This window comes from Cryptomeria japonica, chromosome 10, assembly GCF_030272615.1.
Source record: "Cryptomeria japonica chromosome 10, Sugi_1.0, whole genome shotgun sequence".
Lineage (NCBI taxonomy): Eukaryota > Viridiplantae > Streptophyta > Pinopsida > Cupressales > Cupressaceae > Cryptomeria > Cryptomeria japonica.
Genome location: NC_081414.1, coordinates 381,031,910 through 381,046,840, shown reverse-complemented (window position 1 = coordinate 381,046,840; position 14,931 = coordinate 381,031,910). Strand labels below are relative to the sequence as shown.

Below are 14,931 nucleotides of genomic sequence, written 5' to 3'. Positions count from 1 at the left end.
GAGCTTGTTTCAGTCCATATAAAGCTTTCCTTAACCTGCAAACCATGTCTTTGTTATCTGTCAAAGAAAATCCATCAAGTTGCTCAATGTAAACTTCTTCTTCAAGATCTCCATTCAGAAATGCACATTTAACATCATTTGATATACTTTATAGTTCTTGTGTGCTACAAAAGCCAATAAAAGTCTGACTGCCTCAATTCTAGCTACCCGTGCAAAGGTTTCATTGTAATCAATTCCTTCTTTCTAAGAATATCCCTTACACACCTATCTTGCCTTGTTTCTGATTACCATGCCATCTTCATTAAGTTTATTTCTGAAAGCCCATTTAGTTCCAATTACATTTTTGTTTCTAGGTTGGGGAACTAATGACCAAGTGTTATTCCTTTCAATTTGTTCCAATTCATCTTCCATTGCTTTAGTCCAAAATTTATCTTTACATGCCTCATTAATTGACGTAGGTTCAATTTGAGAAATAAGACATACCTCCTCATTTGCCAATCTTCCTCTAGTCATAACTCCTTGAAATTTGTTTCCAATTATCTGATCTTCAGAATGATTCAATCTTACATAGCGGGGTGTTTTTACTTGTTGTTGTTCTTCAGTGACTATTGAATCTCTAGATGATGCCGGTGTAACTAGATCACCATTCTGTACCAGTGTATTCACAGTAGGTTCATTTGTGATTATCTCTGTTGCCGGTTCAGAGTCTGTGTACCTTGAATTTCCTCTAAATTGTTCATCAATCTTCACATTTGCACTCTCAACAATTTTCTATAATCTCTTGTTAAAACATCTATATGCCTTGCTCTTAGATGAATAACCAAGAAATATTCCTTCATCACTTCTAGGATCAAATTTGCCAATATACTCATCTCTTCTAATATAGCATTTACTTCCAAATATTTTGAAGTATTTAAGAGTAGGAGTATTACCAAACCATAGTTCATGTGGGGTCTTACTGGTTTCTCCTCTGATGTGAACTCTATTGAATGTATAAACAACTGTATTGATTGCTTCTCTCTAGTATATATGAGGTATATTTATTTCTGATATCATACTTTTGGCTGCATCCAAGATAGTTTTGTTTTTCCTTTCCACAACTCCATTCTGCTGGGGTGTTTGGGGTGCTGATAACTATCTTCTGATCCCATTTACTTCACAGAATGCATTAAATTCCTTAGATGTGAATTCACCTCCTTGATCTGATCTCAAGCATTTGATTTTCTTGTTGGTTTCATTTTCTACCATCACCTTGAATAGTTTGAATTTCCCAAATGCTTCATATTTTTCTCTGAGAAAAGTAACCCAACACATTCTAGAATAGTCATCAATGATTAGCATAAAGTACCTATCTCCTTGTATACTTCTAGTTCTTGTTGGACCACATAAATCAGTATGAATTAAATCAAGAACATTGATAGACTTCTCTAGAATACTCTTGAAAGATTCTCTAACTTGCTTTCCAATTTGACATTCCTTACATACCGGATTGTGAGGTTTAACAATCTTAGGTAAATCTCTAACTGCCTTAGTACTACTGATTTTCACAATGCAATCAAAATTTACATGATAAAGTCTCTTATGCCATAACCAACTTTCATCAATATGTGCAATCAAACATGCTTTCTCAATATTGTTCAAATGAAAGATATTACCTCTAGTCTGATTACTGGTTGAAATTTCCAAACCAGGTCTGTTTAAGATTTTGCATTTACCATTCTTGAATTGTAACTGAAATCCTTTCTCAACTAATTGACCAACACTCAAAAGATTATGCTTCAAACCTTCAACATAGTAAACATTATCAATATTGTGTTTACCATCAAAAGATATAGTGCATTTTCCTTTGATCAAACAAGCTTTGTCATCTCCAAATCTTACTAGACCTCCATTGTATTCCTGAAAGGTTAAGAATTTACTCTTATCACCAGTCATGTGATGTGAACATCCTGAATCAATGATCCATTCATCCTTATCTTCAACTTTAGTTGCCAGGGCCTGCTCTACCGATTGAACAATAGGTGTCGGTTGATCTTCTGTTATAGCAACAAAAGCCCGTCCATTGTCTGTTGGATCCTCACCAGAATCATCAGTAACTCCTTCATCAACATAATAATAAGATTTGTCTCTATTCTTCTTAAATTTATATTTCTGATAGTCAGGGTTAGGCTTATATGTTCTTTTAGCTTCTTCTCTTAATCTTGCATGTCTATCAGGAGATCTAGATGCCATATGACCAATCTTATTATAGTTAAAACATTTAAAGGGTGCTTTACCTTCATGCTTACTTCCAATAGGACCTTTAGGCATTTTCCTTGCAAATAGTGCTTCAAGTTCTTCATTTTCTCTCCTGTTTTCTTCAAGTTCTCTTGCATATAAGGCTTTCCAATCAGATTTATCAGATAATGATGATGATGTTGTAGTTGATGATGATGCCTTGAAAGCTAGATTTGTCTTGATAGTAGTAACAGGACCAAATTCCTCAAGCTCAAAAGCTGAAAGTTTTCCAACCAAAGTGGCTCTAGATACTGATGCATTAGGCATTGTTCTTAATTCATTTATAGCAATAACTTTCATTTTATATGTGGGTGGAAAAGCTCTTAAAACTTTAGAAACAATCTCATCTTCACTTAAGGTTCCTCCACAATATTGTATACCCAAAACAATTTCATTTACTCCTTCCATAAAAGCATAAATTCTTTCTTCTTCTTCTTCCATTTTCAGACTTTCATACCTGACTTGGAAGCATTCAAGTTTTGCAATTTTGACTGTGGAATCTCCTTCATTCAATGTTTCCAATTTGTCTCAAATAGCTTTAGCAGTAGATCTATCTGACAATCCCATGACTTGCTGATCTGACAATGCGCTCAAAAGTGCTTCTCTTGCTTTGCAATCATTTTCCTCATCTTTTCCCAAGGTTGGTGGATTAGGCTGACCGGGAGTAGGAGCAGTATAGCCATTCTTTGTAACCTCCCATATATCCTTTCCAATGCAATTCAAGTGTGTCTCCATCTTGATCTTCCATATGCCATAGTTGGTTCCATCAAGTTTCGGACTGTCCTTCCTGAAATAGTTAGAAGACATTGGATCTCCTCAAGCTGTTAAACTTCTACAAAAAGAGGACTAATCTCTGATACCAATTGTTAGGTCCCGGAGACAACTAAGAGGGGGGGGAGAATCAATTGTCCAATAAATTCAACCAAAATTAACTTAACCAAACTTAATGCTTAATACCGGTAAACCAAACTTTATACCAGTAGACAGTTTTAACAATTAATTGCAATACCGGTAAAGATTAATGCATGAAACAGAAAGACAATAACATACAACACATAACACAAATGTTTGTACGTGGAAACCCTGTAAGGGGAAAAACCATGGTGGGAAGCCTTACCCACAATCAAGTGATACTACTGTAGATAGTATGTGTGTACAATATGGATTCTGCACATGCAGAAAGGCCAACTGCCTAGAGCTCACTGCTCAATCACAAAATGAGAGTCACACTGACTACAATTGGATGATTAAATCCAATAATAATGTACTGCACAAAATAACATCTTCATTTGCTGGATTCAGTACCGGTTAAGTTCTAATTGCCTTCACAAAATCCTTCCTTCAACCTTCAAATGATGTCTACGTGTATAGCTCTACTTATTTTTGCATATACCTTATTGCAATCCTTTTCGCATTCACAATCCTTTCTTTTTCGATCTTACATAGATACCATAACCTAAGACCAATTGAATAGGTCGACTCACTAAAAGATATTACAATAAAATCAATTACAAACAAATCAATATCTGATGCATGATGTCGGCTCAATGCATTTACAATAATAATAAATCATTTCCATAACATGTCATGCTGATCTAGAATAGACAAGTCTACTGGTGCTTATCCTGGACCTATTTGCCGGTAACAACAAATATGCAAACTCAAATAAACATTTAACCAAATCGCCAAAACCAAGTGATCGAATAATGTCTTCGACATAACCAAGTAGTCTCCAAGTCATTCCAAGTGTCAGTGAAATATAATCTACCGATGACTATGCATAAGTCTCTGACTTGCCAGTGAACATAACCAAAGATCTCCAAGTGCTAATAAGTGTTGACAAGTGATGATAGGTGTTGACATCAATGACAAAACCATATCAACATATCCAAAATGCCAACAAAATCTATAATAAGCAATGCTCATCAAACAATCATTTGCCCATTTAAATAGGCCAAATACCTCAAAAGGGCATCCAAGACTCTTCATTTCTAAAAGAATACAAAAATCCCTCGATCCAATTATCTTTCGGTCATTACAAAGATTATTTATTCACTAGTTTTCCCCTCAATGGTTGCCCAAAAAACTCCAAGAAAATCCAATCCCTAAATGACCAATTTTGATATTAATTTATTATTTAATTTAATATTTATTTCTCCTTATAATATTGAAAATAGTTGAACAATATTAAAATATCAAATCAAGTATCTTCCATATGCTTTCCCAAATAACCTATGAAAGAAAAAAATAAATTAATATTTGCCAACATGTAAATTTTAAATTAAAGAGACATGACAATTTCACTTTATATATTTACCTTATGTTTAAAAAAAATAAAAAAATGATCGAGACATTCTCCTTTACAATATGTTTTTTCTCTCTTATCCCTTATATCCAACTTAGGATTTCTCATTGTTGGGAACATACATGAGCATTATGGAAGTAAATGAGGCACCATAAATTAAAGATGAAGATCTTTAATAAAAAATAGAAGCTTCAAAGACCAAGAAATTAGCACCCTTTATGGGTCGTTGCACCCCTAATATTATTGCAAATCCCTATAACTCTATTGTAATTCTCCTTGGCCACAATTGTAATGCCTAGTTTGTAAAACTTCCCTATTTAGGACCAAAATTTCATTGGAGCTTATTTCAAAATCTCCTACACGATTTCTTTATGTGTTCCTTTTTTTTTTACATATTTATTACACTTATCATTTGTCAACTCATATTTCCTATTTTAAATAATATTAGAATTTTTAAATTGTTTTGTCTTATTTTATAAAATAAATTAATCAATAAATTTTTTTAAAAAATAATAATAATCTCATAAGCATATTTCCTTTGCTTATTAGATTTTCAAAGATATTTTATAGTAAGAATGGAAGAAGTCGAAGTAGAACTAAAGGTGACAACATGAAATATAGTGGTCATGGGAGTGGTAATTACAGAAGGAGAAGGCTTTGATTCAAGAGGATGAGGGGTGAGATGATACACCATTAGAATAAGCCAACGAATATCTAATATCATGATGAATATGTATGCCGAAGGGAGAATCCAATAATGTCTTATGTAAAGGAGTATAACTAGTTGAGGAGATTGAACATGATTGAGTACATTAACAAAAAATTGTCTAGCAAGAGATTTTTCTCAACTACATATCCATTATGGTCAAAATTAGGTTGTTCTTTATAGTTCTCAACATGAACATCATTGAAGTGGGTAGCCATGTTAGGATTTAGGTGAGCACTCTTTCATAAGAGAAGATTATAGTCCCAAACAAAGCCATATAGAAAGAGAGAGGAAAAAAGCTAAAGTAATATGATTCAATCTTATATGTGTAAATTAGAAAAAATTGCAAGCAATCAAATTTGGAAATGAAACCTGAGATAAAAATAAGGTAGGCAAGTTGGGTGAATAAGACCACATGGTGAAAAAATTCTTTAAAAAAGGGTAGAGTAGTAGTTGTGCATTAAGTCATATTGAATTTGTATGTCAATGTGACATCACATAATATCTTGTTTTCTAAATATAAGGAATACATTTCTTTCAATTATGAGTCAACATTAACAACTTTAAAATCACAACTACTAGAATCATACTATTAAAAATATTGAATATTGAACCAAAGAATGCTATTACAACTATTCAAAAACATGTCAACTACTCAAACCCTCTCCCCTAATATATACAGATTTGATTCAATAACACATTCTTCATAATAAATTTATTGGGAACTTATTTTGTAACGATAACCTTATCACCAATGATTGTGAGCTACTAATACTAACCATTGAACCACCTAATGGTAATAGGGACTATAAGAGCCCTTTAAGTTGTTCTATTCAAAAAGAGGTCACAAATTCAAATTCAACACAAATTAAGATAGGTATGCTTCTATTCAAAAAGAGGTCACAAAGTCAAATTCAACACAAGTTAAGATACGCATGCTTCTTTTTTACCTATTTGCTGTACTAGAAAATGTAAACTTCTCTTTTGGGAGGAAATACCCAATTTCAGTAGACAAGGAAAGATTAGTTGGACTACAGCAACCATCCCTTCAGACATTAATAGTTAGGCTATCGAGACAATAGGACTTCAGTGCATGTATGTACATGATAAAACAGAACAGTTGTGGCCCACTGTATTCATTCGGTTGATCACTACTGCACATAACTGGCTTTCAGTGTGGCAGCATGCTGGAAAGTCTTCCTGGCAGCACCCCCCATAAGTACCATGTGGACCTGCTTATAGTGCAGACAATTGATCCTAATCCAATGACTAGAACCTCATGTGCCCAGTCTTCCATTAAGGGCAATCGTAGGATCTCCACCATAACATTTCCCTTGGGAATGCACTTTTAACTATGGTCTTTGATGAGCTTTCCTAGACTTTAAGGTACCCAGTTTTGTCTGAATTAGGTGGCGATCACTGGTCAATTGCCATAAATAATCCCTACAAAACAGTAAGCCTGCTCTTAATGAAGGGTGCCTCTCTTGTCTCGAATGGATGGCCATTAATAAATAATGAAGACAGGCAAGAAACCCGCGACTACAACATAGCTTACATCAGCAATACTAGTGAAAAATGCTTAATAATCCATGTAATGCATGTGCTAGTGAAAAATGCTTAATAATCCATGTAATGCATGTGTTTGTGAGGGTTGTCAGGCTGGCTAATAACTCTCAATCTATGATTGGGCTTGCTTAAATTGTATTATAATTGATCAATCATCAATAGATTATAATTTATCAGCCCTTAAGTCATATTTCAGCCAAATTGATTGAGACCCACCTGGCACATGATTACATTGTTATTATGATACTATCCAGAGCCCTGCATGGTGAAATGAGATTTGCTTTCACTTTTTTCATATTTTAATGTATATATATTGTTGGGTTACAGAGGAAATGATTTCAGCGGGGAATCTACGTATTGTCCTCCATGACCCAATGTATACTTCAGCCTTCACGTGCTTATGACAGAAGGGTAGTCGTTAAATAACAACACTACATGTGTTCTGTGGGAAGTCTGTTTTAATATTTTACTCGTTGCCTGCCCCACATAGCCCTTTTTCATCTCAATTTACTCATTTCTTAGCATTGGATGTGAGTCTCCTTCCAGTGTTTGAATCTTGTGTGGGCTCAACAAACCCAAATTTTGTCTCAGTTGGGTCAATCCAGAGCAGCCATGGTTGTAGAGCAAAAAAGCCTCAGATTTTCTGAGTGGCATTGCAGTCGGCAGGAGACAAGTGGAGCTAAGTAGCTATGTAAGCTGTAAGTATTCATTCATTCCGTCTTGTTGTTACATTTCAATGTATTTAGATTCTTTTACAGATATGGGTACTCCATAAAAAACAACACCTGTTCAGTCTTTTGGGCTTTGTGTTTGAAGCTTGTTTATTCTCTGCCTGTGCTGTATCTTGGCCAGTGATGTCATAGATCTCAATCTGCAGTCTGCTATGTGCTATCTCAAATGAGTTAGAAAACAAGGTTTGTTATGCCTTGACAGGATATGTATACGTTTGGCATTATTTGACAGGAGCCTGCTGTCTTGCAGTTTTTCTTTTCTTTTCATTAACGAACACCTGTATCGTAGTGATGAAATGTAGAATTACCGAGTACCGGTGGAGCAACTAGTTACTACTTGTAGCATGTTTTTGTTTTTATTTTTCCTCCTTTCTCTGGGGAGCTTCTTCAAATTGACTGGTTTCTTAGCCTTTTCAATGCATGCATGATGGCTTTCAACAAATCAAAAGCGTCTTTTTCCTCAGATGTATGCACAAATTGTAACGTTCTCTCAACTAGGTTCTCTTTGAGTGGTTGGAAAATGCTGGTTTTTATGAAGTTCCTTTTAGTGGATTGAAGCCCTTTTCTTTCTGACCCAAGAACTTCATTTCTCTACAGGAGGCGAGCAAGCAGTTGCAGGCTTGAAGTTTTGACGAATCACCCAGCATTTAGATAAAGAGGATAGATAAAAATGTCAACCAAATTCCTTCATGCGATTTCTGATGATCCCAACTTGGAGAAACAGCTTGAGAAGCAAATTGGATGCATGACAGGAATTTTCCAGATGTTTGACAGGCATCAGATTCTGGCTGTGAAGCGTTTGTATGGCCACAAGAAGCTTCCCGCAGGTTTGTTTCTTAAAAAATCCTGCATCTTCCACAAGTATGCATTTGCTTTGAACTACTATTCTTCTAGCTGCCTTCCAAGACACGCAGCGAATGCAAATCAGGGATAGAAGTTATGCTTGAGTTTCATTGATCATTGTTTTTTGCTCTTTCAGCTCGGCAATCTTTCAGTTGTGAGAGTCCAAGGCCTGATGACAAGACACATTCTGTACAGTATGCGGTATGTCAAACTCTCCCTCCTGAGCTAATTTAATTTGGTTAGTAAAAATACAGAGAACTACATTGCGACATACTAGTGATTTTAGTCAGCATTATGTTGCTATTCTGGAGGGAAATACAAATCAAGAATTTTGCTTCTTTCTCTGCTAAATTCAGGGAGGTGATGAAAGCCATAGATCACCAGTCGATTCCTTGGGACATTCAAATGCAGAGCCAAGTTCCAGAGGAACCTCCAGGGCTTCTTCTGTTGACTATAGTAACAGTAGCAGATTTTCTGCTTGTATCCCCGAATCAATGCCCTCGGAGAAGCTCGAGGCTGCGAGGAGCTCCTGGGATGACAGAGTCACGAAAAGCTTGAATACAAAAGATTCTCGAAGGTTGCCGGTGGTCAACAGGGGGAATGCCTCTATTCTGTCTAAAGAACCACCTTCTCCATCTCTTGATTCAAGACAGCCAGGAAGGCTCTCTCTTGATATCAGAGATGTAGTAAGGGATTCATTCTACAGAGATTGTCCTAGGCTCTCTGTTGAGATCAAGGCTGATGACAGATCTCAAAGCAGAGAGGGGCACAAATATGTTCTCAAGCCAAAGGACTCTCCAAGGCCTCCGATGGATGTAAAAGATGCAAGTAAACAACAGCAGTCATCACTAAGTTTCTCACCAAAAGTTGGAAAAAGTCCCAAGTCACGGAGTCAAGTTCCATCAGATGGCAAGTCAAGGACATCAGCAGATAAAGCTTCAGAAGATATAACTAAGAAGTCAAGATCGCTGGCTGATTTGAACGAGTCTCTCAGAGTTCTTGCAAAGTTAAGAGAGGCTCCATGGAATTTTGTGGAGAGCAAAGAGGCCCCACGGCCTTCTTTTGAATCAAAAGAAGGGCCCAGATTTTCGTTTTCAAAGGATTCTCCAAGGTTTTCATGTGATGGTAAGGAAATACCTCGTTCCTCATCACTAAAACTCAGAGAACCTCCAAGACTGTCCTTGGACAGCAGAGAATCTTCAAGAAATTTTGTTGATTTAAAAAGAAATTCTTCTGTTAATGACACACCCAATGCTACTCAAAGGCATGGTCATACCAGTGGAGATTTCATAGAACTAGATCAGTGTAGTGGAAGAAAGCGTTCACCAAGTGTTGTTGCACGGCTGATGGGTTTAGAAGAGATGCCAACTGGTTCATCTACTCCCTCTCAAAAAAGGGAACTATCAAACCAATGCTCATCTGAAGAAAAATCTGTCCCCAGAACTTCTGCAGAGGTGAGGAATAGCTTAGAATATTTGAAGATCGAATCTTTTAAGCAGAGTAGAGAGAAAGAAAATAGTTTAATTGAATTGTCAAAGAGCCATAATTTTAAACCCCAGTTCAGCACAGATAGATCTAATCTTGTTGAAGCAACAGCTGACAGAAAGTTGACTTCTACAAGACATATTCAGAGTTCGGATTCACCCAGGTTTAAACATCATGAAAGAGTTCCAAAACCAATCTTGACACAAAGGTGTAATGTTGAAACTGCTCCATGGAGGCAACCAGATAGTTACCAAACGCACCCAAGAAAAGCAGTTGAAGCTCAGAACTTCTTGCCAGAATTGGCCAGAAAGAATGATGGATCATCCCAATATCTTTACAGTGAAATTGAAAAGAGGCTGAAGCTACTGGAGCTTGAAAATTGTGATAAAGATCTTAGGACTCTCAAACAAATTCTTGAAGCGATGCAGCATAAGGGTCTCCTGGATTCTACCAAGGAGAGGCTAAATCGGCATCAAAATGATGGCAGTTACACACCTAGATCCAGAGTCTTTCAAGAAGCTAAACCTGCTTCAAGGACATCTGAAATGGAAGTATATCATATGAAATCTGGAAGCTCAAACTCTGCAACAGCTTTTGAGGCACCTATAGTGATAATGAAGCCTACAAAACTGGTTAACAAATCAAGTAACTCTGCTCGTTGTCCAATTGAAGGTTTGCCTGGTTCTCCAAGAAAAGTGGGTTCGATAACTCAATCTAAGAATGCAGACAGTAAGAGATCAACCATGGGCGGCAACAGAGTCAAGGACCCACAATCAGGTAAATCTAATCATAGAGAATCTGCATACTGTTATAACAATGAGCTTACTTCTCCAAGGCAAAACAAAAGAGAACATAATTGTAGGACAAAGTCCGAAGAACAGTCAGGTCAAGTTTCACAAAGGGGTAGGCCTAGTTCTCCATCACCAACTTTAAGTCCTCCTACCCGGAGCCAACAGATTTCCAGGGAGATCATTAACAATGCAAAGAACAACCATCCAAGTTTTTCTTCTCCAAAAGCACAAAGAAGGAAGACTGAAATTGAAAGGAAACCTAGACAATCTGTATCTCTAAAGTCTCCAAAACAGGGTACCAAACAATTTGGATCGGAAACAGAAAATCAATCACCTCGAAACAGAATCAGAACCAAAGGAACCTCTGTTCTGCAACTGGAGGAAGTGAGTGAATGTAGCAGAGATACAGCAGGAGATCAATACCCAGATACACCAAGAGCAGATGAAATTTCTGTTCGGTCAGAAAGTAATATAAGCTCAATTTCACAGATGGACTATGAGGTTACAAGTAGTGAAAGGTCATATACAAGCAAAATCAGTAATGTGAAGGAAGAATATGACTGCAAATTTGATAATGAAAACTATTATGCAGTTCAATCAACTGGTTCTACAAATGCAAAGTTGAAGAAAACATCACATTTCAGAACAGATTACAAGGTGAATTTGCAACCTTGTTTTTCTTCGATGAATTCTTTTAATCCATGCATGAACATTTTCTAGGGTTCCCATTTCTAATCTTTTGATGTATTATTTAGGCATCAAGTGCAATGACCAGACATGAAATCTCCAAAAATTCTCCAAAATTGAAGGATGAAGAGTTGCCTTCGAAAATGGAAGAACTGCATTTGAATCAGTGTGAAGAAATGTTGATATCCAGTACAGCCCCAGAGGCTTCTGAGCAGCCCAGCCCTGTGTCTGTACTTGATGCTTCATTATTCTACCAGGATGACTTATCTCCATCGCCTGTCAAAAAATGCTTAATCCCTTTCAAAGGTACTTGTTACACCCATCATTAATTTTAGAATTACCAATATTAAGTACTTCAAATACATTATTCCCCAAAGCATACCTTTTAGAACATCCTTTACTGATTTCATCCATCTGACCATTAGGAATATGTACGTAGTTCTATTATGTGTGCTGTAGGAATTTCATTGATCAGATACAATTTCAGAAATTTGCAGTTATTTTCTCTGTATTGAAATCTTGGCATGTAGTTTATTTGAGCTTTCCAATGCCCTTTGTACCGTAGGCTTTGTAGGTGTTCACTGCTCTTCCTTGTATAGTCCCCCAGAATTCAATCTCTGTGAGTGGGTGGAATCTGAAGTAGCATAGGATCGTTGCTTGCACTAACAGATTAGTTGCATATGCTATTCTTGTGGCATTCATTCCATGGTTTAAAGATTTTTTCCTTGGATGGATTTCTCTTTGTCTACCTGTAATTTCCTCCTGTGATTATGTCTAAACACTGGGTATTTCAATGACTGGTATGCATCCGCCCTGCTGAAGAATTATGCACATTCAATTGTATCCTATGACATATAGACTTTGTGGGTGCACTCACAGCTCTACCTTGGATAATATCATATAATTTAGACTATATGAATTCATCTCAAATGTAGAACTTTGTACTTGCAATGATAGATTAGATGCATGTACTAGTTGTTTTGGGGTTTAATGCATAATTTGAAAAGTTGCTGCTTTCTTTCAAGGAATACCTTTTTGTCTAGTTTGCTATCCAGTTTAATTGTTGAACATGGTGACCAAATCGGCCAAATCAGGTGTTCTAATGGCAATTGGTTTAATCTTTTGATGATTCTCTGTATACCATCAGTGGTCTCCTGTCTACCATTATTTCTGAAATCTATTCTAAAAGTAATGGAAATCAGCAAATATTTTAACACTCGTTTACTAGTTGTAGCAGCCAAGTCATTTCATTAATATCTGACATAGAAATTTCTATCATAAATGTATCTCATTTCATTTTGTATTTGCAGAAGGTGAAACCAGAGAGGCTGGTAATCAAGACCACTGGATTGACTTCAATTATTATTCTCCAGACCCAATCCCAGTTAGCCCCATGGCTATCAATAGTAAACTGCTAAAAAATGTCCAGAGTCTGGTGAGAAAATTGGAAGACCTTGCCTCAACAGAAGACACAACTATGGACCTGCAAATGAAATCCATAGCCAACCAACACAAGGCTCCTGAATACAAATACATGTTAGAAATCCTATCGGCTTCAGGTCTCCTGCAAAAGGATCCAGACTCACTCCCCATGGAATTCCATGCATCTGGATTTCCAATAAACCCAGAGCTCTTCCATGTATTGGAACAGAAAAGGAATACTAAAAAATCTGACGATCATGAGAAGCTAGATAGAAAGCTTCTCTTTGGAACTGTGAATGACATATTACAGAGGAAGCTGTATCCTTACCTGCAGTTCCAGCAGCCATGGATAATAAAGCAGCATAATTCTCTTCTAGCTTGCACAAGGCCCAGTGGTGAGCACTTGGTAAAACTAGTATGGGATGAGCTACAGGGGTTCCTGTCTTCTTTTCCTCCAGTGGATTCGTATGAAACCATATTTTCCATAATGCAGAAGGATTTAGCAGAGAATGCAGAAAGGTGGTGTGATTATAGGAGTGATATTGGTGAGGTGGTCTTAGATGTTGAACGAATGATCTTCAAGGACTTGATTGATGAGACCATGGGTATCTTAGGATATAGAGTATCTAGGCACCCTTCCTCTTCTTCTCCCATCACCACTGATCAGACCACTAGGAGCCGAAGACAGCTACTTTTTTGAAATTTCATGTTAGAAATTTGAATATAATAGTAATTATGTACATTATTGCCACCTCAGCCTCACTTCTCTTTTGCATTGAATAATGATGGGCATGGGAGTCAGGGAGCCCAAGCTTTTCCATGATCTGCAGTGACATTTTTGTTTCAATAAACAGAGTAATTAGATTGAATTGTTTTATAATAATAATTATGCCAATCAACAATGCCATAGCAAGGAAATCATGCATACATTATAAGCAAGCCGAGATCAAACTATCTTGCATAAGAAAAAGAAATTCAGTTTGATTAACTATCACATCCCAAATAATTGAGGATGAAAAGTGAAGGTGAAAAATGAATGTGAAGTCAGATTGGCAATGGATATCTCGATTATTAGCAGTGTGATTTTAATGGAGTCATTCTACTCCAGTCTCATAGTTTTATTTGCTATGAAGGCAGCAGTTTATTTTTCCCTGTAAATACTTTAGTTTTCATTCTCTTCTTGAAGTCATTCAGAACAAACTCTTTTAAGGTAAATACTTTGTTGGGTTTGGAATGTTGGATTTACTGAGAACCTGTGTTAGGGTTTCTAGGGTTTCTAGCTGAGTGCAAAAGTCAAATGTACCATAAAATTATGTATCAACCATCCATTAGACGATACCAAATAAATCTTATCGAAGTTAGTGGTTCAATGCATACTTATATAGGGGAAAGGACCCAGTAGTCGTGCACCCTAACTTCGCGCTTCTCAAAATCCTACTTGGAAATTTCAAATCACTCCGATTTTTTTACAGCAGCTTACTTGGCAAGTCCCCTGCTAATAACTAAGGTTTCAGGGCCACATCATCAAATATGATGCCACATCAGCATGCTTTTTGCCAAGGTGTCCAAAACAGCCCCAAAAAAAAGTGAGACCAATAGGCGTGCAAAAGAGACCCCAATAGTTGTGCAGCTGACATGGCATCACCTGATTGGTTACTTTTTACAATATTAGTACATTTCTTAACAACTATTGGTACATTTCCTAACAACTGTTGGTACATTTCCTAACAAAAATTGATATTTTTTGTTTCAAACAATAGGTTTTATTTGTTCAATTTTTGGAACAAAAGGTATCAACAACCCTCACAACAATTGGTACATGCTCAACTACTGGGTCCTTTCCCCTACAAGAAAATACAATGATTTCATTGCAAATAAAGTTTACTTCAAAAAATATAACAAAATATTATTTTAAAGTCTGTACAACCTTCCCAGCAATTAGTTTAAACACAATGTTGTCAACGTTAATACATGCTTGATATTTTATTTATAAAATAATGTGTACAACTTGTGGTCCTCAAACAACTAAAACTAATATTGTCAGGAACATAATGATATGTTTGTAACTTGACATTAAAAAAAAACAAATTTATTTGTCAAAGTCGTCCTATCTTTTCA

The 14,931-nt window shown here is 36.4% G+C and overlaps 1 protein-coding gene across 3 annotated transcripts; it reads left to right on the top strand.

The window, feature by feature from the left end:
- The first annotated feature begins 6,392 nt into the window (after positions 1–6,392).
- Positions 6,393–13,636, top strand: LOC131075872 (protein LONGIFOLIA 2). Of its 3 annotated transcripts, none has more exons than XM_058012793.2 (6): positions 6,393–7,552; positions 8,183–8,412; positions 8,565–8,629; positions 8,785–11,361; positions 11,460–11,697; positions 12,702–13,636. In XM_058012793.2, exons 2-6 carry the CDS (start codon positions 8,256–8,258, stop codon positions 13,511–13,513), a joined length of 3,849 nt encoding a protein of 1,282 aa, XP_057868776.2. In that variant the 5' UTR covers positions 6,393–7,552; positions 8,183–8,255; the 3' UTR covers positions 13,514–13,636. The 3 variants fall into 3 exon arrangements, with proteins under 3 accessions (XP_057868776.2, XP_057868778.2, XP_057868777.2); XM_058012795.2 differs by lacking the exon at positions 6,393–7,552 and adding an exon at positions 7,673–7,768; XM_058012794.2 differs by lacking the exon at positions 6,393–7,552 and adding an exon at positions 7,839–8,051.
- The last annotated feature ends 1,295 nt before the right edge of the window (positions 13,637–14,931 follow it).

What these genes read in the sequence shown, in the direction of transcription:
- LOC131075872 (XM_058012793.2), top strand. Translation starts at nt 8,256, where the DNA reads ATGTCAACCAAATTCCTTCATGCGATTTCTGATGATCCCAACTTGGAG. An exon ending in CCACAAGAAGCTTCCCGCAG is followed by an intron (nt 8,413 to 8,564) that starts GTTTGTTTCTTA and finishes TTGCTCTTTCAG; the next exon opens with CTCGGCAATCTTTCAGTTGT. An exon ending in ATTTCAGAACAGATTACAAG is followed by an intron (nt 11,362 to 11,459) that starts GTGAATTTGCAA and finishes TGTATTATTTAG; the next exon opens with GCATCAAGTGCAATGACCAG.